We start from the raw sequence: 24,639 nt of genomic DNA on the forward strand, positions 1-24,639 counted from the left end.
TGGATAAGTAGCTAGACTGAAAGTCAGGAAAACTTGACTCAGATACATACATACATATATATATATATATATATATTTGCTGTACAATCCTGAATAAGTTAAACTCTTTTAGGCTTAGTTTTGTTATCTATAAAATATATAATATTTCATATTATTATATATTATATTTATAAAACATAATAATCATTAACAATTTGTTATGACACTAAAAAGAGAAAACATGTAAAAAGTTCTCTAAAAATATGATTTATTACTTTGGATAGGAACCATGTCCCGTTGAAACTTTGATTTCCTTTCCTCCTGTCTTCTGAGTTTAACATGAGACTCTTCATAGAGTCTTTCTTTCATAAAGACTTTTAAAACATTACTTATGAAAGTTCCATCTGCATCAGGAGCAGAGTTCTTAACTATTCCATTATCCTTTACAATGTTTCTTTAGTTAACTGCAAGACAATCACCTTGAAAAAGTACAGCAAGGTAGAAAATAATTGGCATTATATTTTTAACGTTTTACAAAGCACTTTGCATAGATGTTGTTAGTCTCATACTAATGGGGAAGCTGAGGCTCAGGTAATGTCAGAGACTTTCCCATGGCAACACAGCTATCAGAGAGCAGTGTCAGAATCAGCATTTGATCCCAAGTCTTCCTATGTGAATCCATCACTCATTCTATTATGCCATAATTCTTCCCATCCCTTCTATTTCCCATACACTGGAATCAAGGATCTGATATCTCAGAATGGACCTGCCATATAGAAAAAGATTAATGGGGCTCCATAAGAGAAAGCTATTCAAGCACATTGACAGTTGGGTTTTGAGATTGAAGCAAATCTTCCCATCAGAGAAACTGTTTTGTAGTCCCTGGGACCAAGTGCACAAAGGTCCTCAAATTCAGACAGATCATCCCTTACTCCTGCTCATGTAGAGATGACAATAGAGTTAGTGACCTTCCTTCCTACTCAGCTTCAGGACTAATAATAGAAACCATTTATTAAGGAATATTCAATTAAGAAACCCTAAGATTAAGGAGTAAGTAACAAAGTGGGGTCTAACCTCCAGGTGTGTTTTAAGTCAATGAGTTCTAAGAAGATTTAATTCAGATATTAGTGGCAAAAGACAGTGATCAGATAAGGGTTCTCTGCAGACTTGGAACTAAGAGCTGCTATGCTATGTTAGAGGCTCTTCAACACTTCCCTGGAACCAGCTCCTGAACATGATGAGCCATTAAACTTTCTTCTGATCATAGGGAACAAACCTGATTGCCCAGGGAAACCATCTTTGCCCTTTTTATTTTCACTTTAACTCATTTTTAATGAGGTATGTAGGAAACAACTTGGACATGGGAGTCAAAAGACTTGGCTTCTAGTACTGATTCAATTGAATGTCAAATCATTTAACTCTTCAAAGCCTCCGTTTACTCATCTGTAACAAAGGGATATCAATCTTTTCCCTGTATATTTTGAATGATTTCTGGGTTTTGTGATTTTCAAATGTGATACTGGATATAGAAGAGAGAGTGTGGTGCCTGCAATTAGCTAAACAACCTAAAAGAAATGACATTTCTTGTCAGAATCTCAGTTTCCTCTATAAATTGCTCATATTTTCCTTTGCTACTTGGTAGAAAGATTCCTGCTTGGCTATGCCCATTATGGAGATTCTTGATGTATTCTTCTCCTTCAATGTCACTTTTCTGATGTAATTAATTTTCTTCATTGAAGCAATCTGTGAACAAATTGTTTTGTGTAGGATGCTAAAGATGACACTTTAATTTGCTCAGTTACTTCTAACTTCTGCCTAATCTCTTCTTCAAGAATTTCTCCTCTCCATTTCCTCTCACCATTTTAAAGACATCTGAACATGTCACAGTAGCGTCTTCATTCTCTTTAAAGTAGTTTAAAGTTTTCTTTATTTTTGCAAGGCTTTATTATGTCTCCTTCCCATTGTTCCCCCACTGAACAATAAAGGAAAAAGAAACTCCCTTTTAGCCTTTAATTAACATTATGTTTTAGTTTATTTAGATTCCCCATATGACCTCCCAGATGTGCCCACCTACTGACAAATGCCTGAAGTTTCCTCAAGGAGAGATGAAGTCCTTCTTCCAATAATCAGAAATGAATCTCCAGATGCAAGTACTCCTGGGAGAGGGGACTGTCTTCAATTTCAATGAAGTTGTAAATGACTAAAGCCAGGAAACAATTGCTGAAGTCCCTTCTAATTCTTGACTCTGGGATCCTATAAGATTTCCAGTGGAGCTCACATACCACCCCCTGTAGCTCCTCCTGAATGCCCTTCTCATTTGAGGCTATTATTGCAATTATTCCTTTCACTCATCCACCCCCATCTAGAATAGGAGTTCATTGAACTCACAGACCATAGCTTTTCAAAAATTATAATTTAATTACTGACATTGATACAGAATTTATGGCATACAAAGCTCTTTAAATATATTATGTCATTTGATTTTGGTGACAACCCTGTGAGGTAAGTATTTTGGGTAAATGATACCAGTTATATCCATGAGGAAGCCGATGTTCAGAGAAGAGGAGAGACTTGCCTAAATTTACACAGTTAGTAAGTTCCAAACAAGAGATTTAAACCCAGGCCTTACTTTTCTGATTCAAAATCTACCATTTGCTTCACTAACATTCTACACATAGTAAGTGCTTCATAAAAGTTTGCTGTATTTGTTATCTGGGCTCTTTTCACTACTAAGAACCCTTGAGTAGGGAAGAGAAGTGGGGCGAAGGAAGGGATTTGTGCACAAAGTACAGTAATTAAAAAGACCCTTCAGGGGATACCCTTGGATTGGGGAATGGCTGCACAAATTGTGGTATATGCTGGTAATGGAATACTATTGTGCTAAAAGAAATAATGAAATGGAGGAATTCCATGTGAACTGGAAAGACCTCCAGGAACTGATGCAGAGTGAAAGGAGCAGAACCAGGAGAACATGGTACACAGAGACAGATACATTGTAGCAGAATCAAATGTAATATACTTCTCTACTAGCAGCAATGCAATGACCCAGGAGAATTCTGAGGGACTTGTGAGAAAGAAAACTATCCACATCCAGAGAAAGAACTGTGGGAGCAGAAACACAAGAAAAACATTTTCTTGATCACATAGTTCAATGGGGATATAATTGGGGATGTAGACTTTAAATGATCACTCTATTGCAAATATTAATAATATGGAAATAGGTTTTGAAGAATGATACATGTAAAACTCAGTTGAATTGCTCATTGGGTAGGGTGGGGGGAAGGAGGAGAGGTAAAGAATATGAATCATGCAACCATGGAAAAAATTCTAAATAAATTAATCATTAAATAAATAAATAAAAAAGAGAACATGAACAACAACAATAAAAAATGACCCCTCAGGTATAGAATGGTAGAAGGGAATGTTGAGGAGGCTTAAGCCTGTTAACAAGTAGACCCCACATTACCCTAATGGCTTGGACAGAGTCATTGGCCAGCATAGTGTGGGGAGGACAATGGAGTTTCCAGGGACCTCACAGAAAGGACATTTTCTTGTTGATGATTTTCTTTAAGGCTCCTTTTATGTCTTTATTCCTTAAACTATAAATAAAGGGGTTGACCATGGGGGTCACCACAATGAAGAGCACAGCTCCAATCTTATCAGTGTTGGCTGACTGGGCAGAGGAGGGCAGGAAATAAACTCCAACGATTGTCCCATAAAAAAGTGTTACCACTGAAAGGTGGGAGCCACAAGTGGAGAAGGTTTTCCATTTTCCTTCAGCTGATGATATTTTCAAGACAGTGGAGACAATGCAGATATAGGAAAAGAGAATAAGCCCAAAAGGAACTGCAATAACAGATGAGCCTAGGATGAACATGACAAACTGATTGAGCACAGTATCTGAGCAGGAAAGGTTGAGCAGGGGGGCCAGGTCACAGAAGAAGTGAGGAATGGTGTTGGCATCACAGAAAGTCAACTGGACCAGCAGAAGGGTATGAGTCAGGGCAACAAGGTTGCTGAAAGCCCAGGAGGTGGCCATCAGCAGAGTACAGAGTCTGGGTCTCATGACTGTGATATAGTTCAACGGGTAACAGATAGCCACAAAGCGGTCATAGGCCATCACCCCCAAGAGGAAGTTATCAATGACGACAAACACAATAGAAAAATACATCTGTGTGACACACTCCCCAAAGGAGATAGATTGGCTCTTGGTCTGGATATTCACCAGCATCTTGGGTACTGAGGTAGAGATGGAGGAAATATCAGCCAAAGACAAGTTGGCAAGGAAAATATACATGGGGGTGTGAAGGTAAGAGTCCAGACTGATGGCCAGGATGATGAGCAGATTTCCAACCATGGTCACCAAGTACATGCCCAGGAAGAGGACAAAGAGAGGCTGCTGATGCTCAAGTTGTTCAGAAAGTCCCAGAAGGAGGAATTCAGAGACCCTGGTGTGATTTCCTTGGAACATGTCTCTGCTGGTCCCTAGGCCTGAGGGAATGGAACATGGATTCACAATGGAAGTTTTCTGTCATTGGATAGGTTTGAATGCATAGGATTAATGCTTCAGGCAGTGAAGTACTACAGTAGATGGAGCACTGGGCCTGGAATGAGGAAGACCTGAGTTCAAATATGGCCTCAGACACTTAGCAGATGTGTGTCCTTGGACAATCCACTTAAGCTTTTCAGCCTCAGTTTCCTCAATTGTAAAAAAAGGGATAACAACAGCACTTACCTCCCAGGTTTGTTGTGAAGATCAGAGATATTTGAAATGTGCTTAGCACAGTGTTTGGCACATTGTTGTTCTTGGGTTGTGTTTAACTCTTCACAGTTTTATTTGGTATTTTCTTGACAGAGATACTTGAGTATGCCATTAGTTTTGGTTTGCCATTTCCTTCTCCAGCTTATTTTACGATTGAAGAAAATGAGGCAAACAGGGTTAAGTGTCTTGCCTAGGATCACATAGATGTACGTGTCCAAGGCTAGATTTGAACTCAGGAAGATGAGTCTTCCTGATTCCAGTGCTGGAATTGTATCCACTGTACCACCTGGCTCTCATTTGTAGGATAATTTACACTTTATAAAGCATTTCTTCATTACAAGGATAATTGTTACCACCCATTTTATATAAGAAGAAGCTGAGATTCAGTGATGAGAAATGACTTGCCCAGCATCATGCTATTATGGAGTGACAAAACCAGAATCTTTCAGGGCTAGAAGGGACCTCAGAGACTAGGTATTCCAGCTGATCTTTGTTTAACAGTCTCCTCTATTACCTCCACTGAGAAGGTTACTCAGCCTCCACTTGAAGCCACTCTTATTGAAAGGGAATTCAATAGCTTTCAATATAGCTCATTCCACATTTGTATACCTCTGTTAGGACATTTTTCATTCTATAGAATAAAAACCTATCACTCAATAGCTGTTCATAATTTGTTCTACTTTGACTTCTGTCCTCTAGAACCAAAGAAAACAAGTCTAATTCATCTCCCATAGAGCAGACCTTCAAGACAGTATAATGCATTCTTTAAGTCTTCTTTAGGTTAAATATCTCCTGTAGAATCAGAAGTCAAACCAAGATCTTCTCTCTCTGGGCTCTGAATTCCTAGATCTGAAGATCTCAATACCCTGATGGAATAACATGACTCATGGAGATCAAAGGCTGTTCATGTATCACATTTGGTAATGGGGAAAAGCAGTAATGTTCTTTGATTTCAAATTCATTTTATTCAATTAGTAGAAGAAGAAGGTACTTCTGGGGAATGAGGTGAGTGAGATGAATGGAGATTGTAAGATCAAAAGTATTGGTGAAGGAACTGGAAATAAAGTCTGGGGAGGATAGGAGAAAGCTTGTATGTGATAGGTAACACACCAGGTAATAGAGTCAGTCTTCCAAAATATTTCAATAGATTAGAACATTGAGATAAATGTCATAAAGTAAATAAAGTGTTATATTTTAATTAAATACATAAAACAATCTCTTCTCAAATGCAGGATGTTGGATAGGGGAGGCAAAATAGCCAGCAAAGGTTGAGGCTCACACGTGTAGAATATTGTATATAATTTCAGATTTTTTTGATAATTGATCAGTTTTGCTGATTTTTCTGTCTTTTCTTCCTAATTTTATTTTTTTAAAATTATTCAATGAGATAGCTCTCTCAGAGAGGAATGTAAGGGGAGATCTAGGGAATGCTAAAATAAAAGATATTCAAATTTCATTTAAAAGAAATGCAAGATATTCAGGTCTTAAGGAGTTGACAGCCTTATTGTACTCTGCCCTTGTTAAGCCACATATTGAGCCTTGTTCTGGGGATCAAGTTTTAAGAATACTTTTGTTTAATTGGAGAATATTGAGATGAGAGCAAAATAGAATGGTTGAGGGAATGTCATAGATGGGTTAGTTGGGAGAACTGAAGATGCTGAGCTTAAAGAAGAAATGGTTCTTGGGAGTGGTTGTTATACATAATACTCATCTCCATATGTTTGAAGATCTATGATGTGGAAGAAGGATTAGACTAGTTAAGCTTGGTACAAAATGGAAGATTGGGTGGAAGAAGGAAAAGGGCAAGCTTAGGGTTGGTGTCAGGCAAAATGTGTTGACCATTATAGTGATCCAACAGTTGAATGGACTGTCTCAGGAGGTAGCAGGTTCTCTTTCTGAGGAAGTACACAAATAATTGTTGGATGGCCATTTGTCTGGGTTGCTGTATGGTGAATTGCTCCTCAGTATCAGCTGTCCTATATTCTTTCTCATCTTCCTTAAAGTTCTGATATTATATGCTTAAACTCACTGCCCTATTTGAGGTATCACCTAAAGAAATGGAAAGAATATTGGGGATAAACGGCATTGATGTTGAAGAAGGACCCCAGGAGTCATACAGAAATACTTCTGCAAAGGAAATTTTCCTTAAAGGTAGTAATAAGGAAATGGGTTGGCTATATTTAGAAAGAAAAGCTGAAGAGGGACATATAGTGAAAGCTATGGAATTGGCATATGAGGAAGCATTGCAAGAGAAGAAATAGAAAGACCTGAAGATAATTTGAGTGAGGAGGTAGAGTAGAAAAAATGTCTGAGAAGAAATGAATGAAGGACATGGAATTTTCAGAAGTTGATGGAGAAAACCAATGTAAAATATAGAGGGATCAGTGGAACTATGCTTAAGAGAGATAATAGCAGCATCTCGCTTTTCCACATTGGTTTATGATGGACTAACTTCCCAACATTCCTCTATAGATGCTATTGTCAATCAATCAGTCAATATTAATTAAGTTCCTATTGTGTGCCAGGCAGTCTGCTAGGCAGTGGGGATGCAAAGAATGAAATAATCCCTGCTTTCAATAACTTTATATTCTATCATGGAGAAACTGTACATATGTAAGTATATGCACATAATAATTGTAAATGTGCAAATATATACTATATATGTGTATGCATAGTGCTTATATATTTACATGCCTAATTAAAATGTAACACAATCCATATATATGTATATATATATAATGTAACTATATAAATATAAAATAAACACAAGGTATTTGGAAGGAGGGCACTAGTGGCTGGGCAAGGGGATACTGGAAAGGTTCTCTATTGAAAGTGGTTCAAGAGAAGTGTTTTGAAGAAACATAAGAAATCCCTGAATCAGAGAGGAAGAAAGAATGAATATCAGACATGAGGAAATAGTGCAAAATCATTGAGACTGCAAATGACATTCTGTATAGGAATAAGAGAGAAAAGGTCAGTTTGGCTGGTTGTAGAGTGAGGAATGGAGAATGTATATAACATGTATATAACAAGGCTGGAAAGCTAGGTTGGAGCTAGGGTATGAAGAGTTTTAAAAGCCAAACAGAGTTTATGTGTGTTTTAGAGGCAAAAGAAAACCACTGGAGTTGATTAAATAGGAAAGTGCCATGGTAACATCTATGCTAAGCAGCATCACTTTGTCATTAGTGTATAGAAAAGGCTGGAGTGAAGAAAGACTTGAGGCAAGGAGGTTAATTAAGAGTCCACTTCAATAGTCTAGGGGAGAGGTAACTAAGATGGTGACTGGGTGACTGTAGAGATCCATGCTTTATTTATGAAGATGCTGAACCAAGAGAGATGAAATGACTTATCTCAGTCACACAACTAATAATATTTGAGGTGGGATTTTGAAACTGAACCTTCTTGAGTCTCAGTCTAATACTATTTACCATGAAACATCATTTCTTCTGAGGCAGCTAGGTTGCTCAGTGCATAAATAATTGGACCTGTAGTCAGAGACCTGAATTCAATTCTGACCTCAGTCACTTTCTAGTTGTGTGAACTTGGTCAAATCTCTTAATTTCTCTGTGCCTTAATCCATTACAGAAGGAAATGGCAAACCACTCCTATACCCTTGCCAATAAAACTCATGAACATTACCGGCATACTGTGGTCCAAGGGTTCACAAAGAGTAGGTGATAGGCAGAAATTTGGGAAGAAGGAAATACAGGGTGGATGGAGTGAAGTGAATCAGGAAGGGAAAGGGAAGCTCTCAGAATCCTGGGGTGGAATTCTGAGGAAATAACTGCCATCAAGGGGTTTTGGGTTTGAACTCTGGAGAAGGAAACATCTCCCACCCAGGTCTTGCATCCTATTGACCTTCAACCAGTTCCTGAGAGAAACCAACCATTTCCAGAACATCTTTTGGTCTCATACTCTGATTCAACACCTGGAGAAGTCTCAAACAGGAATTACCATAGACGGTGACCTGAACTGCTATGCTGCCTTTGGTGGGTATTAGCTTCCCTTGGTAGCTAGGTCTCACCTGGCACTTGATCCTGATTCTGCTATCATCTGTGACTTTCACTAGGACTATATCAATGTGGGATTAGCCTTGGTTAGTCAAATAGACAGGGAAAACTGAGACAGAGAGGAAGAAAGAGTAGCCTTAGATCTGCTAAGGACAGAAGTGATTCTTCTCAGGATCAGATGGTGGAGAAAGGTAGAATTGATTAAGATTAGGGAAATCCTCAGCCCGCATACCTTACCCTGTCCTAAACAACTTTTTAGATGAACCTGTTATCTTTTAAGTGAAGTCAGAGTGGTTTCAGCTGGCCTAAGACAGAAAGCAGCCATCTTGCTCTCTGAAATTGAGAAGATTATCAGCCCAGACTGGGTTAAGTAAAATCCCAGCCACCAATCTCTATTTACCCATCTTTTCACAGGACACAACTGAACAACAGCTGCTTCTTTTGATATCTATTTTAAAATGTTTCATCAGCTAATGAATGAATGATTTCATGGACTTGAGGGAACTGAAGGTAAGGAGGCACTTTCATGGTCCAGACCTGAGGAGCAAGATTGTGAATTGAAGTGAGTCAAAAGAGACCTGGCTTGGGAAGGAAATATATGATTCTTTGGGTGAGAATCTCCTATCTCCTCTTCTATCCTGAAGCATGCCCATTTGTCCCTGAGGAGAGTGACATTTTTCTCTGATGGTCAATATTTATAGAAAATTTAGAAACATCTTACCTTGAAACAATGAGACTTTCACAGCAAGGATCTATCTAAAGACCCAGGGTCCTTCCTGGATACAACACAACAGAAGTGGAAATCAATGGCTATGAGGATCTTTGAGCAGACCTTGAATGTTTTATTGGTCAGTCATTGGATATCAGAGAGTGGTGAAGATGGGGAAACACATCTGTTATATTTACTGGGTTCTCAGACCTCTGGGAGCCAATCCTTGAAGCATCTCATTAAGGGAAAACCCGGGAATACTCCCTTCCCTGTCCTCCTGAGTCATATTCTCTGGTGGGATGTAGAGTGTTCTGGTAGCTCTGGTGCCTGGCTTCTGTAATTAGGGATGGTTTTCTTCTCTGAACCCCTTCTCTCATGTTTATTATCTGTGCCATTTGCACAGGGCATACTACCAACAACTTCCTATTGCTATTTCCCCATGTAGATCTTTTCTACATAGGACTATGAAGTCATCAACAGCAAAGATTGATCTTGCAAGTTTCTGAAAGAGAGTGGGGCCATCTTATCATATAGTCTTCAGGACACTTAAGGTCTTAGAAAATCATGGAACTTGGAGATGGAAGGGAACTTAGAGATTGTCCAGTCCAATCTACTTATTTATGAGGAAACCTAGTCTCAGAGAGAGAGACAGGAACAGCTTTCCATTAGATCACCCAGCTAGTAAATAACAAATATGAAATGAAACCCTGGATCTTCTAGCCTCAAATCTAGTACTGGTGCTTCTTACAGAATTTAATTCAGCTGTAATGTTAGGTATCACTTTCCTCCTTTCAATCAGAAAGTAGCTAAGTTGAAATACATAAGATGGTAGGCTCCCTGAGGGCAAGGACTGTTGATGACCTCTTCTGGTATCCCCAGAGTTTAGCACAGTGCCTAGAACATAGCAGGTGTAGTAAGTGCTTCTTGATTGATTGAAATCCTCAAGAGCAGTGCTTGCTGGGCTGTTTGGGACTTGGAGGTATTTCTTTCATCTCTTAGTCTCAGCTACCTTTTCTCTTTGCTTCAAGTAAACTAAGCATGATTTCATCTCTGGGACCTGCACTCATGTCTTTGGAGGCACAATTGCTTCAGTGAGATATCTAAGTGGACCATAAGTTCAAATTTTTGAGCTCTACTTGGCAAAGTTCTAGGATCTTCCTAAAACTAAACTATGACTTGATAGTGCCCAGAAAGGTTTCAAACCTCTCAAACAGACCTTTGAAGTTCTAGTATAAATAGGATCCCTCAGTGCTATACTCTCATGTACACTGCACACTCAGGTAATTAATTATATGTCTGCAAATCCTGAGAGCAAACTCCTTTAGAAAAAGAAGGCTAGCCTTACAAGATTCTTTCAGCTATCTCAGTACCTTGAAACTTGAAGGAGAGGTTACATAGAGCTTGGAGATTTTTTGAGATGAGGCGAAAGAGGTGCCATTTATGTACATCCAGCAGAATATAAGTTCCTTGTAAGCAGGGGCTGATTTGTTTTTGATTTCTATTTATGGTACTCAGCACAGGGCTTGGATACTCACTGGTCATACATTTAATAATTACTTAATACATTATTTTCTCTTAACTTAAAATTTTTTTCCAGATTACATGTAGATACAAATTTTAATAATCATATTCTGACATTTTGTGATCCATGTTCTCTCCTTCTCTTCCATTATTTCCCCTTCCCCCAAATGACAGGTAATATGATATAGGTTGTCAATGTACTATCATGCAATGTAGATTTCCATGTTGGTCATACTGTAAAAAAAGACCCATATTGCTTATACTAGAGAAAAATGATGAAGGAAGTAAAATGAAGAATGCTATGCTTCAATCTGCATTCAGACTCCATCAGTTCCTTCTCTGGTGGTGGATTATCTTTTTCATCATTGCTTCATATAGTCTTTTAGGGGGCAGTTGAGTGGCTCAGTGAATTGAGAGCCAGACATAAAGGTCGGATGCCCTGGGTTCAAATCTGGCCTCTGACACTTCCTACCTGTGTTACCCTGGGCAAGTCACTTCACTCCCATTGCCCAGTCCTTACCACTCTTCTGCCTTGTAATCAATACACAGTATTGATTCCAAGACTGAAGGTAAGATTTTTTAAAAAAATACATTAAAAATATCCCAGATGTTGACATCATTTTTCAATATTTGTTTTCTGATATTTGACAATCCATATTCTTTCTTTCTCCCTCCTACACCTTCCTCTCTTACGAGGCAGGTAATATGATATAGGTTGTACATATATTAACATATAATATATATTTTCACATTTGTCATGTTGAAAGAAGACACAAGTTGCTTTCATTGGAGAAAAATTAATAGAGAAAAAAAAGAATTATCTGTTCAATCTGCATTCTGACTTCCTGTTCCTTCTATGGCAATGAATATCTTTTTTCTATTATGAGTCTCTTAGAGTTGTCTACTAAATACATTCTTGTTGATTTCCATGCAATTGAATTATACTTTTAAAATTCATTTTATTGGCCCCAGATCCATTGTGTCATCCTCTTTTGTAACAATGAATTTCAGAAATACCACCTGTTTCTGGTGGGTGATGAGAAGATCAAGAACATCACTTTGTGTGTTTGATACGGTGAGGATATGTTGATTATGAGATTTGGATTGATTGAGAAGTTAGAGAATTTGTGAGAGCATCCGCATATATTCTTTGGCATGAGGACAGGAGATAGGAGGAAGGAAAGACTTCACATGAATCTGGTATTGAGCTCATTGCCCCGTGAAGGAGAATGCATTGATGGGTCAGCAGTAAAAGTCAACAGGAGCTAGGTTGGATAATGAATCTGACAATAAAAGAATCTTGCTTAGTAAATTGAATGATAGAGGTGGAGTCTGGAAGTGATAGTAGAGAGCACAGAGAGTTCCTATGCAATCACAGTGACCAGTGAGTTGGAAATATGAAAAAAATAAATGTAGTCTGTCCTGGGAAGGGTGGTGGGGAATGAGGAGCCATATCTAAGCACAGGACAGGTGATGAAAGTGAGAAGGGAAAAGGCTTAAGATGAAAGGAAGCTGATTGTGATGGAGAAGTCATACCAAAGAGCACAATGGAGGGGACAGACAAATCCAGAGTGAAGTGGGACAGTGAGTGGTTGTGGTGTCAGGACTGAGCTGGATAGAGGTGAGAGGATGAGTTGAGAGAACAGCATTTGTATACCAAGAGCCAGGGTGTAGAGTCACGGGGATGACTGCGGTATGCCAACTATTGAGAAGTGAGCCTAGATAGAGGATTAGTGATTGGAAAGAGATCCACAGAGGGCAGCAGGAGATTGGACAGTTTGAAGTCTCTCTTGAGCTTCCCCATCTTGTGAGGTGGAGACACAGCTTGGGAGATCATAGGAGGCCCATCTTATGGGGGCAGGAAATATTCAGAGAGGAAATAAAAAATGATGGCACAAGTGCTTTACTTCTCTTAGGGAAGACCTTGAGAGGAAATAGAGGAAAGGGGTCTTATTACCAGAGGGTGGTCCTGGCACTGGAGATGGTCCTGGGCAGGACCAGGCTGAGGCATAGGAGGTAGGATGTGCTAGAGACAGGTGAGACTGGAAATGTCAGGTGTGATAGCAGCAAGGGTCTGGTTTCCAGGCCAGTGGTGGACTTGAGGGGAAATCCTCAACCAGAACTGTGTATTTTCTAGAATTTGGATTCTGAGCAATTTACATATTGCCTGGTAATTCCTGGATCTAGAAGAGCCTGTGAACACATGGCTATGGGTCTTTGCTTTATTCTGCATTGCTTATTACTTTTTATTGACCCTTAAGAGAGTTAATCATTTCATGATCTTTTAACAAGAGTAAAACTGAACATATACAAATAAACAAGAATTTTCTGTTTCCATGGAAGATTCTATTTTGCTAAAGTTTTGTGACTTGTACTAATTTGAGTATTGCACCTTCAGGGAAGAGATGGTATTAGCCCAGGCTAGGGACTGAGAGACAATTCTGTCCACATGCCCTAGAAAGCCAGCTGGTGTTCAGCGTGGCCACCCAGAGAGAGATGGAGCTGGGGAAGGGCAGGTCATAAATCTTCCAAGAAGCATAGAGAGCTGCGCATTTCTCCCACCTGCCAAGTAGCAGAGCTGTCAGGATGAGCCCAAGATGGACCAGTTCTGTAGCCTTTCCATTGGGTAGCATCAAGTTGGTGTTTAGCACCACCTGGTGGATAAATTGCACCTCATCCATCCCCCAACACCCACCCTGGACAGCAACTCCTTTCTTCTTCACAGGGTTGGATTGAAGGGACTCAGTTTTCTGGGAGGGAAAGAGACAGTTTAGGGATCTATAGGAATGAGACAAAGGGGGCTGATGCTGCTCTGGTTGGATAATCAAAGAAAAGGAGAAGCTTAGAAATGTTCCCAAGGCTTTACAAAGAACTTGAGCATCTCTGAATGTTCGAGCTGGAAAGAATTTCATATGAGCAGGAATCCCATCTGCATCTCTGACAAGGGATGTAAGAGGATGTTATGCTAGCAAGTGGGAACCCTGAGGCAGCCAGGGTAGTTTGCTGGGAAGTTTGTCCCTTAACCAAGTTTTAATCTGCCTCTGAAATATGTGCCCCTTGCTCCCAATTCTATCTTTTTCAGGCCAAAAGCAATTTTAATTCCTTACCTAGTACAATTCCTACAGTTGATACATGGGGAAAGTGAACCCCAGAGATGTTGTGCCTTTCCCAAATCAAAAGACCATTTCAGAGATGGAAGAGCTTCAGAGGCTATGTTGGTGACTAATCTCTTCTATGATCTCTTCTTGAAATGATCTTTCATCCTCTGTTGGAAGATGTACTGTCATGAGGAGGGTATTTTCAGAAGGGAAGGAGGCTGGCCCCATGTGACTGGTGCCTTCTCTTTCTCTGGCCCACTTTTTATTATTTAATAAATAACACTGAATTAAGATATCATCTCCAGAGAATTTTAACCGTAACACAGGCCATCCTTTCCACTCTATCATCTCTAAATGAAAAAATTTGAAGGTACTTTGCAAGTGATTCATCAAATCTCATTCTGATTATATCAGTAGTTGTTGGTAGTATGAATGTTTCTCTCATTGAATCATTTTATATTTAGCAATTTTGTAAAGCATCTTTATACAATGCAAGCAATCATCTTGATGTCGCATTCATGGTTTTTAGAAAACTATGTTTACGTTTACTCAAAGCATTGCATTTTCTTTGGACAAGTTTTATCTTTCAAATATATTTTTGTAAGTGCACTTTTCAGATTTTATTTCGATTTATTACGTTACCTGTTTTCTATGGCTAAAATTTTCATAAAACCAGTCTTCAATGCATACAGCTACTGAGGCTTAAGATTGCCCTCCAGATGGATTTTTTATCCTTGCCAGGGCCTGGGACTTCAAGGAGTGGGTCTGAGGTGTTCTTTTGTTGGTGTAGCCTGGGTTCTGAGATCTCAAAGTTGGCCTATGCCTAGGTTTGGAATCTGGCATAGTAGATGGGGGTAGGGTCAGCTAGTACTCTTCTGTGTGTAGTTTTGCTTCCAGTTCCCCCTCATCCCATGAAAATCAACTCTCTCTGCCTATCTTTCAAGTTGTGTTCAGTGGGAGAGCCCCCTGACTCCATCTTGCTGTTGGATTTGGATTCCTATCTTTTTGAAGGGTTTTTAAAAGACTGGCATGGAAGGATAGTCAGAGCGGTTTGAGCTTTTGCTGTTACTAAGCTTCCATCTTGATTCTCCCTCCTCAATAGTCATAAAAACAAACATGTTGTCCTTTACTTTCTGTCAATAAAAGAATTTGCAAACTTCAGTAATAAATACAGTAAAAAATTTTAGGATCTGGGCATTTTACTTGGTATTTCTGAATTTCTTCTATACAAATTATATAAAATTTCTTCTATATAAAATTATAAAGAAATTGCCCATTGCCTTTGCTTTTGCTAATCTCAGCTGATATTATAGATTTATTCTTTAGAGTAGTTTGCATTTATTCATCACAAAGTAACATAATTTTGTTAAAGCTATACAATAAAATTGGAAGTAATTTATTTAAAATTCATTTGCTAAAGAGAGCAAATGAGTATCTTTTTTTTAAGCCCTTGTTCTTCGGTGTATTGTCTCATAGGTGGAAGATTGGTAAGGGTGGGCAATGGGGGTCAAGTGACTTGCCCAGGGTCACACAGCTGGGAAGTGGCTGAGGCCGGGTTTGAACCTAGGACCTCCTGTCTCTAGGCCTGACTCTCACTCCACTGAGCTACCCAGCTGCCCCAGTATCTTTTTTTTTTTTTTTTTTTAAATAAAGCCTGCTTTATTCTTTCTCTCTTTCCAGGTTGTATGCAAATATAATTTCAATAATGATTTTTTTACATTTTGTACTCTGTGCTCTCCCTCTGTCCCATCACTTCCCAAGTTGGCAGGTAAGATAAAAGAGCTTGTATGTGTGCTATTATGCAGTACAAAATTCCATGTTCATCATGTTGTGAAAGAACACTTATACTAAAGAAAAGTTCATGGAGGAAATAAAACTGAAGAATGGTGATCAATCTGTATTCAGACTCCATCAGTTCCTTCTGTAGTAATATAGTTAGGGATGGTCTGCTTTTCTAGGTTTAGTTGGAAGAAGGGAATTTTGAGATAAGCCCTGGAAAAGGATTCTGAGTAAGAAAGGAATTGTGGGAGCCTACAATTGAAAATAACTGAACTTCACTTCCTTCTTGGATTTCATCTGACCTGGGAGTGGGGTCTGTCTCTCTGCCTACAATTTCAAGCTGAAGGAGGGTTTTGTTCTAAGGGATTCTCCCTGGAAGGTCAGGATTTCGTGGAGAAATCTTTGGCATCCAGGTAGAGGATTTACTTAGAGAAAACCAATTTCATTGAGTCCAGTCTTCATCTGCCCATGGTCCAGCTGCCAGAATTCCTATTGGCTAAGGTAATCCAAAGCTTTCCATCTACAGCTCTGGTTATTTAGTACAACAGCCAAAACCAGGGTTTCCCCCCTTTCTTTTTTTAATTCTTACTTGTGGGAAGATTAGGTTAAGTCAGATAGCTTGGGAAAGGGGTTTGGATAAGCATAGGTAGCTGAGGTAGGGTCCAGAGACGAAACAGAAGGCTTCCCTTAAGCAGGGAATGTAGGAGCTGGGTGGAGGTAGTTTGAAGAGTGTTAGGGTCATACTTGTCCAGTTACCCTTCTTTCTTTTTTTTTTATTTTTTAAACCCTTAACTTCTGTGTATTGACTTATAGGTGGAAGAGTGGTAAGGGTAGGCAATGGGGGTCAAGTGACTTGCCCAGGGTCACACAGCTGGGAACTGTCTGAGGCCAGATTTGAACCTAGGACCTCCCATCTCTAGGCATGGCTCTCAATCCACTGAGCTACCCAGCTGTCCCATACCCTTATTTCTTTTGTTAAAATAAACTTTGTTTCCATAATCAAAGGGTTTGGTGCTTAATTGGCCCTGAGGAGTTCCTAGGTGGGTTGTAACATCTAACATCCCTATAGGATACTTCCACATTACACTTCTATAGCAGTTGATAGATAGCATTTTTTTTTGTCACGAGTTCCTTGGAGTTGTCCCATTGTTGATAATAGTTAAGCCATTCACAGTTGATCATTGTACTTTTTTTGCTATTACTGAGAACAACATTCTCCTGGTTCTGCTCATTTCACTTTGCTTCCTTGCATATAAGTCTTTCTAGGATTTTCATGATCAACTTATTTGTCATTTCTGTGACACAATAGTATTCCATTACAATCACATATCACAACCTGTTCAGCCATTCCCCCAACTGATGGCCATCCCTTCAGTTTTTGGTTCTCTGCTAACACAAAAGGAGCTGCTATAAATATTTTTGTACAAATAGATCCCTTTCCCCATCTTTGATCTCTTTGAGATAAAAACCAAGCAGTGGTGTTGCTGGGCCAAAGGGTATGCAGTTTTATGGCCCTTTGGGCAAGGTTCCAAGTACCTATTAACTTTTTTCTGGTTTAATTTTTTAAAAGTTTCCTTTTTAATGGAAATTAGCACCATGAAGCCTCCTTAGAAAATTCCAATACAACCTCTGACTTCCTGAAGAGGGAAAACAATCCTTGGCCAATCTTGCCTGAAAGATTTACTTGTGTAAATAATGCTGAGCAAAGTAAGCAGAATCATAGAGATGAAGATTCGCACTGACTACAATAATGCAAACCAGAACCCACAACACTAAAAGGCAGCTGAACTCTGATTAACTGTATAGACCAAACTTGGACCCAGACAACTGAGGATGAAATATGTCTTTTAGTCCTTGATAGAGAACTGGAGGGCCTATGGAAGCAGAAAGTCCTGTTCACTGTCAGGTCAAGGACAGTGGTTTGGTTGATCACTTCTGATGATCTGTTTTTCTGAGTTACAAGGAGGATGCAGAAGGAGGGGAGGACAAACACCTACTATGTGCCAGGAATGGTGCTGGCACTTACAGATATAGTTGCATTTGATCCTCATAACAATCCTGATATGAGGCTAAATAAGATATTAAGGAAGATACATTAGAATGTAGCTAGCATATAAAAATAAAATATAAATAAAATAGCATATAAAAATAAAAGAAATCAGAAATATAAAAATATTGTTTTCAGGAAAGATATTCTGAAAGCTAACTACTTTCTCCATTTCTCCACCTTAGATGCCTCATTGATAAAAGCTACCTCATTAGAAAATTAGATCTATAATAATTCAGTTTGCATTGTGCTTTAAAGCTTTTAATGACTTAAGCAATTTTAACTTTTTTTCATTTTACATTTAAAAATTTTTAAATTATTTTCATTTTTATAGTTTTAACATTTTAAGAAACGAATACCTTTGTATCTCCTTGGTGCTTAATGTAGTGCCAAGTATATAAATGTTTTACCAATTTTTTACAAATGTTTGTTTTTCTTAACCATTTGAGAGATGAAGAAAGTGTTCCAATAACTTAAGTGAGCTACTCAAGGCTCTGAGTATAAATAAATAGTAAATAAGAAACTTTAGTTCAGCTTCTGGATAGAGTTGTTAGATTTTCAGTTCAGGGGACTTAGGTTTGAATCCTGCCAGAGACATTTATTAGCTGTGTGATAAGGCAGATTACTTACTCAGTTTCCCACATCTACAAAATGAAGAACTTGAACATTCTGGTCTTTATAAGTCTTTCCAGCTCTAGATTCATGATCCTCTGATGAAATCTGGTGCATTCTCCACTGCCCTGTTTTATGCCTCTAAGAAAGCATTTTGAATTAAATGTCAAATTGTTAGAAAGTGCCCTCTGAGGAAGAGCCTTCAAGTTTCATTCAGTGACTAATTTTTATCTCAACTTTAGATCAATAAGGAATCCTATCTTGGACTGAGGTTTTCCATTTTGTCAGCATCTATACATTTCTTTCCGGAGAAGAGACAAAGAATGATTTTGAAAGAAATTATTTTTAAGAGCCCTAAAGTACCACATGTTTAAATCTGGAAAGATGTATTTCAAATAAAACGAATAAATAAAATTATAATACATAAGCAGGAGTATATTATTGGCATAATAGAAAGAATACAGAAGTCACTAGGTAGCACAGTGGATAGAGAACTAGGCTTCGAGTCAGAAAGACCTGGGTTCAAAGCTGGTCTCAGACACTTCTTAGCTGTGTGATCCTGAGCAAGTCACTTAACCTCATTTTCTTAGCCCTAGCAACTCCTCCATCTTAGAATTGATTTTTAGACAGATGGTAAGGTTGTTTTTTTAAAGAAAGCGTATTGAGTATAATGTCAGAGGACTTGGGTTCAAATTTGGATTTTGCTACTTAATATCTGTGTGACTTTAGAAAAGTAATTTAATGTCTTTCTGGCTCAGTTTCCTCATCTTTAAAATAAAGGAGTTACACTAGATATCCCTGATGATTGATACTGGCACCTCTTATTTTAGTATTGAGAGACATTGTGGTATCGTAGAAAGAATGGTGGATCTGGGGTGGGAAGACATGGTTTTGAATACCAGGTCTGTCCCTTACTGCCTGTGTGAATATGGAAAAGTAGCTATCTCTCAGATCTTCAGTCTCCTCACCTTTTAAGATGAGGAGCTTGGACTGACTCAATGCCCTCTAGGGTTCTTTCCAACTTTAAGTCTATGATCCTTCAATTCAGCACTTCTTAGACTGTTGCTGGAACAAGTCTCATTTGGGGTTCAGTACTTGATGATTTTCCATTTGGAAAGCCTGGAAAGATTAAGTAAGTTTGGAATAAAAGAAGAAATGATTTAAAGTATGAGAGTGAGGCTGGATTTAAAGAGTGATACTTTGCCAACATTGGTTTTTAAACATGGTCCTAGAAAAGGATGGTTATGAAATTGCCTTCCATTCTAGTCATACCTTCAGGAAGCACATATTCAGGCAGTGTGTTTTAAATGGAGAGAATGCTGAATGATTGTGGGCAAGTTATTCTCAGCATGTTTCCTTATCTGTGAATGGGGATAATAAATTTCCTTCAGGAGAGATGTGCCTTAGTCTCCCTGTTCAAGTGCCATCCATCCAGAACATGCTGTCGTGGTTGTGTTGGTGGTAGGACCTTGACAGTAGGGCACTGACAGCCCTCCCTTTCACAGGGGCTACAGACCACCTCCCAGCAGTGACAGCAAGAGGATGCTGCCAGCAGCTCCCCTGAGTCTTATGATTTCCCAAGATGTACATTCTTCCCTCCACTCTGGAGAGGAGATAATGAATTCCTTGAAGAGATGTGCCTTGAATCAGATATTCTGCTGGCTTTTTCCTTTAGCTTAGGAGTCTATCGTTTATATTTTTTCTGGGTTTTAGTAATAAAGCTTTGCCAATATCCATCATGAGTAGCAATTACAACACCTCATGCTGTACAGCAAGACAAGCTGTCACTGCCACTCTGACTTTCCCCTGGACTGTGGTGGGTTTCATGAAAGCACATAATTCTCCAATTGGGAGGGGAAAATCAATCCAATTAGTTGCTGAATTGAATAATTCAGTCAAAGACGTTGATGAGTCACCCCATTGAGACATCAGCTAAAATAATATCTGTCCAAACTAACAGCCACCCCTGGCCATCTCAGGCTGTATATTTGTAGGAAACCCCATTGGAATATCGATTTCATTAGATAAATGGAAAAGAGAGAATGAGTAATTGCATCTCTTGTGACTTCTGTCTTCAACTTGTAATTCTCCATGGAACTGATCTCCTTGGACCATGATGTCATTGAGAAGAGCTGAGAAAATATACGTGGTGTCTTACAAGGGGACCCTGCCACTTGGCAGGAGCTTGAGAAAGCGTTATTTCTCAATACAGGTACTGTAAATTGTGCATTGATGCCATAGGGATTGTAAAATATGGGGAAGAATCAACAACTGAGATGACTTTGTATTTCCTATAGACATTATGAATAATGTGCACATGAGGACACATTTGCACACATATATCTGATCTTTAGAATGCAAGTTCATTGTACATAGGGATTGCTTCCCTGGTGCCTGGCACAGTGCCTGGCCTATAGCAGGCTTGTTTGATTGATTTGATTGATCATATGGCAACTAGATTTTCTGTAATAGCAACATATTTCTGAAGGAATTTTTGTAGACATTCTAGGACAGCACAGATCTATAATTTCATCCATCAGACTTCAACCCCATGGATACATATCATACTTGCTTTCCATCATAACTGATAGCTTTCATGAGTTATTATGGTTGAAGAAACTCATCACTTGTTGATTAGCCTTCTGGAGATGAACATCTTTGTCTAAGTTTCTCCTTGAAAACAGTCTTTAGCTAGGTTTCAATGTAAACCCTTGCCAACCTGGTAGAATCTACCAGCGCCTGTGATCTCTTAGGATAGCCCTCAGGAACAAAGGTAGGTAACCACAATATCATGGTGAGGGATTCTTGTATTTCAAAAAGATTAAAAAAATTTTGGTCAATTAATTGACTCTCCTTTTATTAGAATGACTTACCATCATTTTCCAACTGTGTAACCTTAATTTAAATCAGCCATACTTGAATTCAAATAGGGCTAAGGAGGACCAATGTTGTCATTGGTCCAATTTGCTGAGGGGTAAATTGAAATCTGTTGTTGCAGCTGGGTGGCACAGTTTCCAGCCTGGAGTCTAGAAGACTCATCTTCCTGAGTTCAAATCTGACCTCAGGTACTTCCTAGCTGTATGATCCTGTGCAAGCCACTTAACTTCATTTGCTTCAGTTTCTTCATCTGTCAAATGAGCTAGAAAAGAAAATGGCAAACCACTCCAGTATCTTTGCCACAAAACTCTCAAAGAATTTCATGAAGAATCGGATAGAACTGAAATATGACTGAACAACAAATTGAAACCCAGATTCAGTGCCTTGCCTAAGTTCTCACCAAGACAGCAGAGAAGGTAGGAGTATAATTTGCTGCCTTGGACTGTTGATGTAATGTCACAGAATCCATTGTAGACAATGATAAGGTCTGGAAAAAGGCAGTGGATCTGGGATTAGATGGGGATAAAATGGAGATTGGAACTGTTCCCCAGGGTACCTGGACTTCTGTCCAGTGACCCAAAGAAGAGATAACCTTGGTTTATTTGTGTGTGTGTGTTTGTGTGTATTTGTGTGTGTGTGTGTGTGTGTGTGTGTGTGTGTGTGTGTGTGTGTTTGAACAAGGATGTAACGGAAGTTAATTACTCTTCATTGTTACTGAGGACCTGGGAAAATATCCCAATATTCTTCATAGAGGTCATTTTAACCATGAGGCAGGAAGTATAAGTACAGAAAAATGTGCTTCAAAAGAGAAGAGAATGAGAGGATCAAGAGAGAGGAATTTGGAGGTAGAACAATGTCCTAAAAGAGTTCAACAGTCAGTTAATAGATATTTATTAAATACCTCCTTTGTGCCAAGAACAGTGCTGAGTGCTCGAGAAACAAAGAAGAATAATACAATCCTTATATTAGGGGCTCATCACCTAATTAAGCATGCTGGAAAATGCAGCAAAATGGTCTTCTCAGTTTTATGTCTATCTAATAAGGAAGAACTCAGTGTCTGCTTCCTTTTAGAATCATACCGAATCTCAGATTTGCAATGGATTCCAAATGTCATCTGATCCAATCCTTATCTGAACAAGGATCTCCTCTTAGGTATTTGATTTAGAGACCACCAGTGATGGGGCTCTCGCTATTTCTCAAGACAGTTTAGTAGGGTTATAATACCTAGGACATTTTTCTTAAAAGGAATTGAAACCTCATTCTCTTTTGATTTCTATCCATTGCTCTTAGGATTATCTTCCAGAGGGAAATTGATCCCTTCTCTCCAAATTCATATTCCTTTTTAACCACAATATCAAACAAGTGACCAACTTCTTTAATGTGCTCATATTTTCCCTCCCAGTTTCTTTCTGACTTTTCAGCCATAATGTCCACTACTGCAAATGGTTTTCCCGACTGTTTCAGTCCTTTAGATTTTTGAGCACTGAATATAAATTGGTATTGGTACAATGGGTAGAGCTCCAAGCCTATACTCAGGAAGACATGAGTTCAAATACCAACTTCAGACCCCAGGGAAGTCCTTAACCTAGCCTCAGTTTCTTTATCTGCAAAATGAGAATAATATTAGCATCTACCTTTTAGGGCTGTTGTGAGAGTTAGAAGAGATAATAATTGTAAGTATTTAGTACAGTTACTGACACATAGTAAGTCCTCTATAGAAGTTGTTATTATTATTATTACAATCTCATTATTTGGTTTTGGTTTTCTCAGTTCCTAATTAAAAACTGTTCTCTCTACCATTAGTAGCAATCACTGTTCTTTTCCCATACCTTAGGTCTAGGTTTTGTCTAATCATAAACACATAGTGGGATGAGATAATTATCCATTCCTAGAAGTTTTCCTTAACTTCTAATTGGATTTCCTTCACAATGTGATTGATTGTAATGATGTACCAGGCACAGGATCTTTAATGACACTCTTTCCCTTACACAATCAGGCNGTTTATCATTAGGGCCATCCTACATGTCAAGTCAGTTGGAGGCAGAGCCAAGACCTTCTCCACTTGTGCCTCCCACCTCACAGCTGTGATGCTCTTTTTTGGGACCCTCACATTTATGTATCTGCGTAGCAACTCAGGAAAATCACTCGAAGAGGACAAGGTGGTGTCTGTTTTCTACACTGTGGTTATCCCCATGTTGAACCCTATCATCTACAGCCTGAGGAACAAGGAGGTTAATGCTGCCTTCAGAAAGGTCATCAATAGATTCCAGGTCTCCCAGAAGATGTAATTCTGGATGAGACATCATTTATCTTGATTGTATTCACCTCTAACTAATGTAAATAACAATAGACTGACATTTATTAAATTATTTTCTCACAGATGTTCTATTAGGGTCTTGGAAGGATCATATAGTCTCGAACTGGGAGGGACCTTAGAGAACATTTAGTCTAGTACAAATTGCATTTAAAAATATGTAGGACAAGTACCTTCACCTCAGGGAGATTATAGTTTAGTAGGGAAGAAATTAAGACAAGTAGATATGATGTAGTAATCTTAGAGGCCACTGAAGTAGGAGGCAGGAGATATAATTGCATCATCTACTTGCCTTGCGTATTGGAAAATGTAACTGCTTTTCTCTTGGCCTCGGTTTCTGCCTCTGCAAAACTTAAAGTTGGGCATGGGGATTGACAAGATCCATTTTACATTTTACCCCTGGGGTTTAATGATTTTAAGTACAAAAATATCAATACAGTGAGATGAGGAATGGTAGGTGTGTAAGGGAGGTACATGCATTGCAAAATTTACAAAGACAAGTGGCAGCAGGCAGAAGATTGGTGCCCCATCTACAAAAGATCGCTTATACTTACTAACAATAACATTTGAATGGCCCATTTATTGAATTGTTGTGCTTTGTAAACCTTAAGTTCTATAAATGTGAATTATAGACTCAAAATAGTGAAAAATCTCATTATTATTATTATTATCTTCATTGTTCTACAGTAATTTTTTATGTTTTTTTCAGTTATATGTAGAAGCAGTTTTTAATCTTTATTTTTTGACATTTTGTAATCTCAGTTCTCTTCTTCTCCTCTTCACTCCCTTATACCCTTCCTGAGACGGTAAGCAGTTTTATATAGATTATACAGAATGTGTTGTCATGCAATACATATTTCCATGATTTTAATTTTTTAAAGGAAGACATGTATAACACATACAAGAAAAACAACTTAAGAAGAAACAATGA

At 38.6% G+C, this 24,639-nt stretch overlaps 2 protein-coding genes across 2 annotated transcripts in view; one reads left to right on the forward strand and one right to left on the reverse strand.

The window, feature by feature from the left end:
- The window catches only part of LOC123251501 (olfactory receptor 9Q1-like), a 58,285-nt gene extending 34,603 nt beyond the window's left edge, over positions 1-23,682 (forward strand). The window contains exon 2 of the mRNA XM_044680768.1: positions 23,391-23,682. Coding sequence (XP_044536703.1) covers positions 23,391-23,682 — 292 coding nt within the window. The remainder of the gene's footprint in view (positions 1-23,390) is intronic.
- Positions 3,512-4,453, reverse strand: LOC123251502 (olfactory receptor 1S1-like). The gene has a single exon (XM_044680770.1). It carries the CDS (start codon positions 4,448-4,450, stop codon positions 3,512-3,514), a length of 939 nt encoding a protein of 312 aa, XP_044536705.1. The 5' UTR covers positions 4,451-4,453.
- Positions 23,683-24,639: the final 957 nt, after the last annotated feature.

This window comes from Gracilinanus agilis, chromosome 6 (genome assembly GCF_016433145.1).
Source record: "Gracilinanus agilis isolate LMUSP501 chromosome 6, AgileGrace, whole genome shotgun sequence".
Lineage (NCBI taxonomy): Eukaryota > Metazoa > Chordata > Mammalia > Didelphimorphia > Didelphidae > Gracilinanus > Gracilinanus agilis.

Coding starts and splice junctions, on each gene's coding strand:
- LOC123251502 (XM_044680770.1), bottom strand. CDS start 4,450: ATGTTCCAAGGAAATCACACCAGGGTCTCTGAATTCCTCCTTCTGGGA.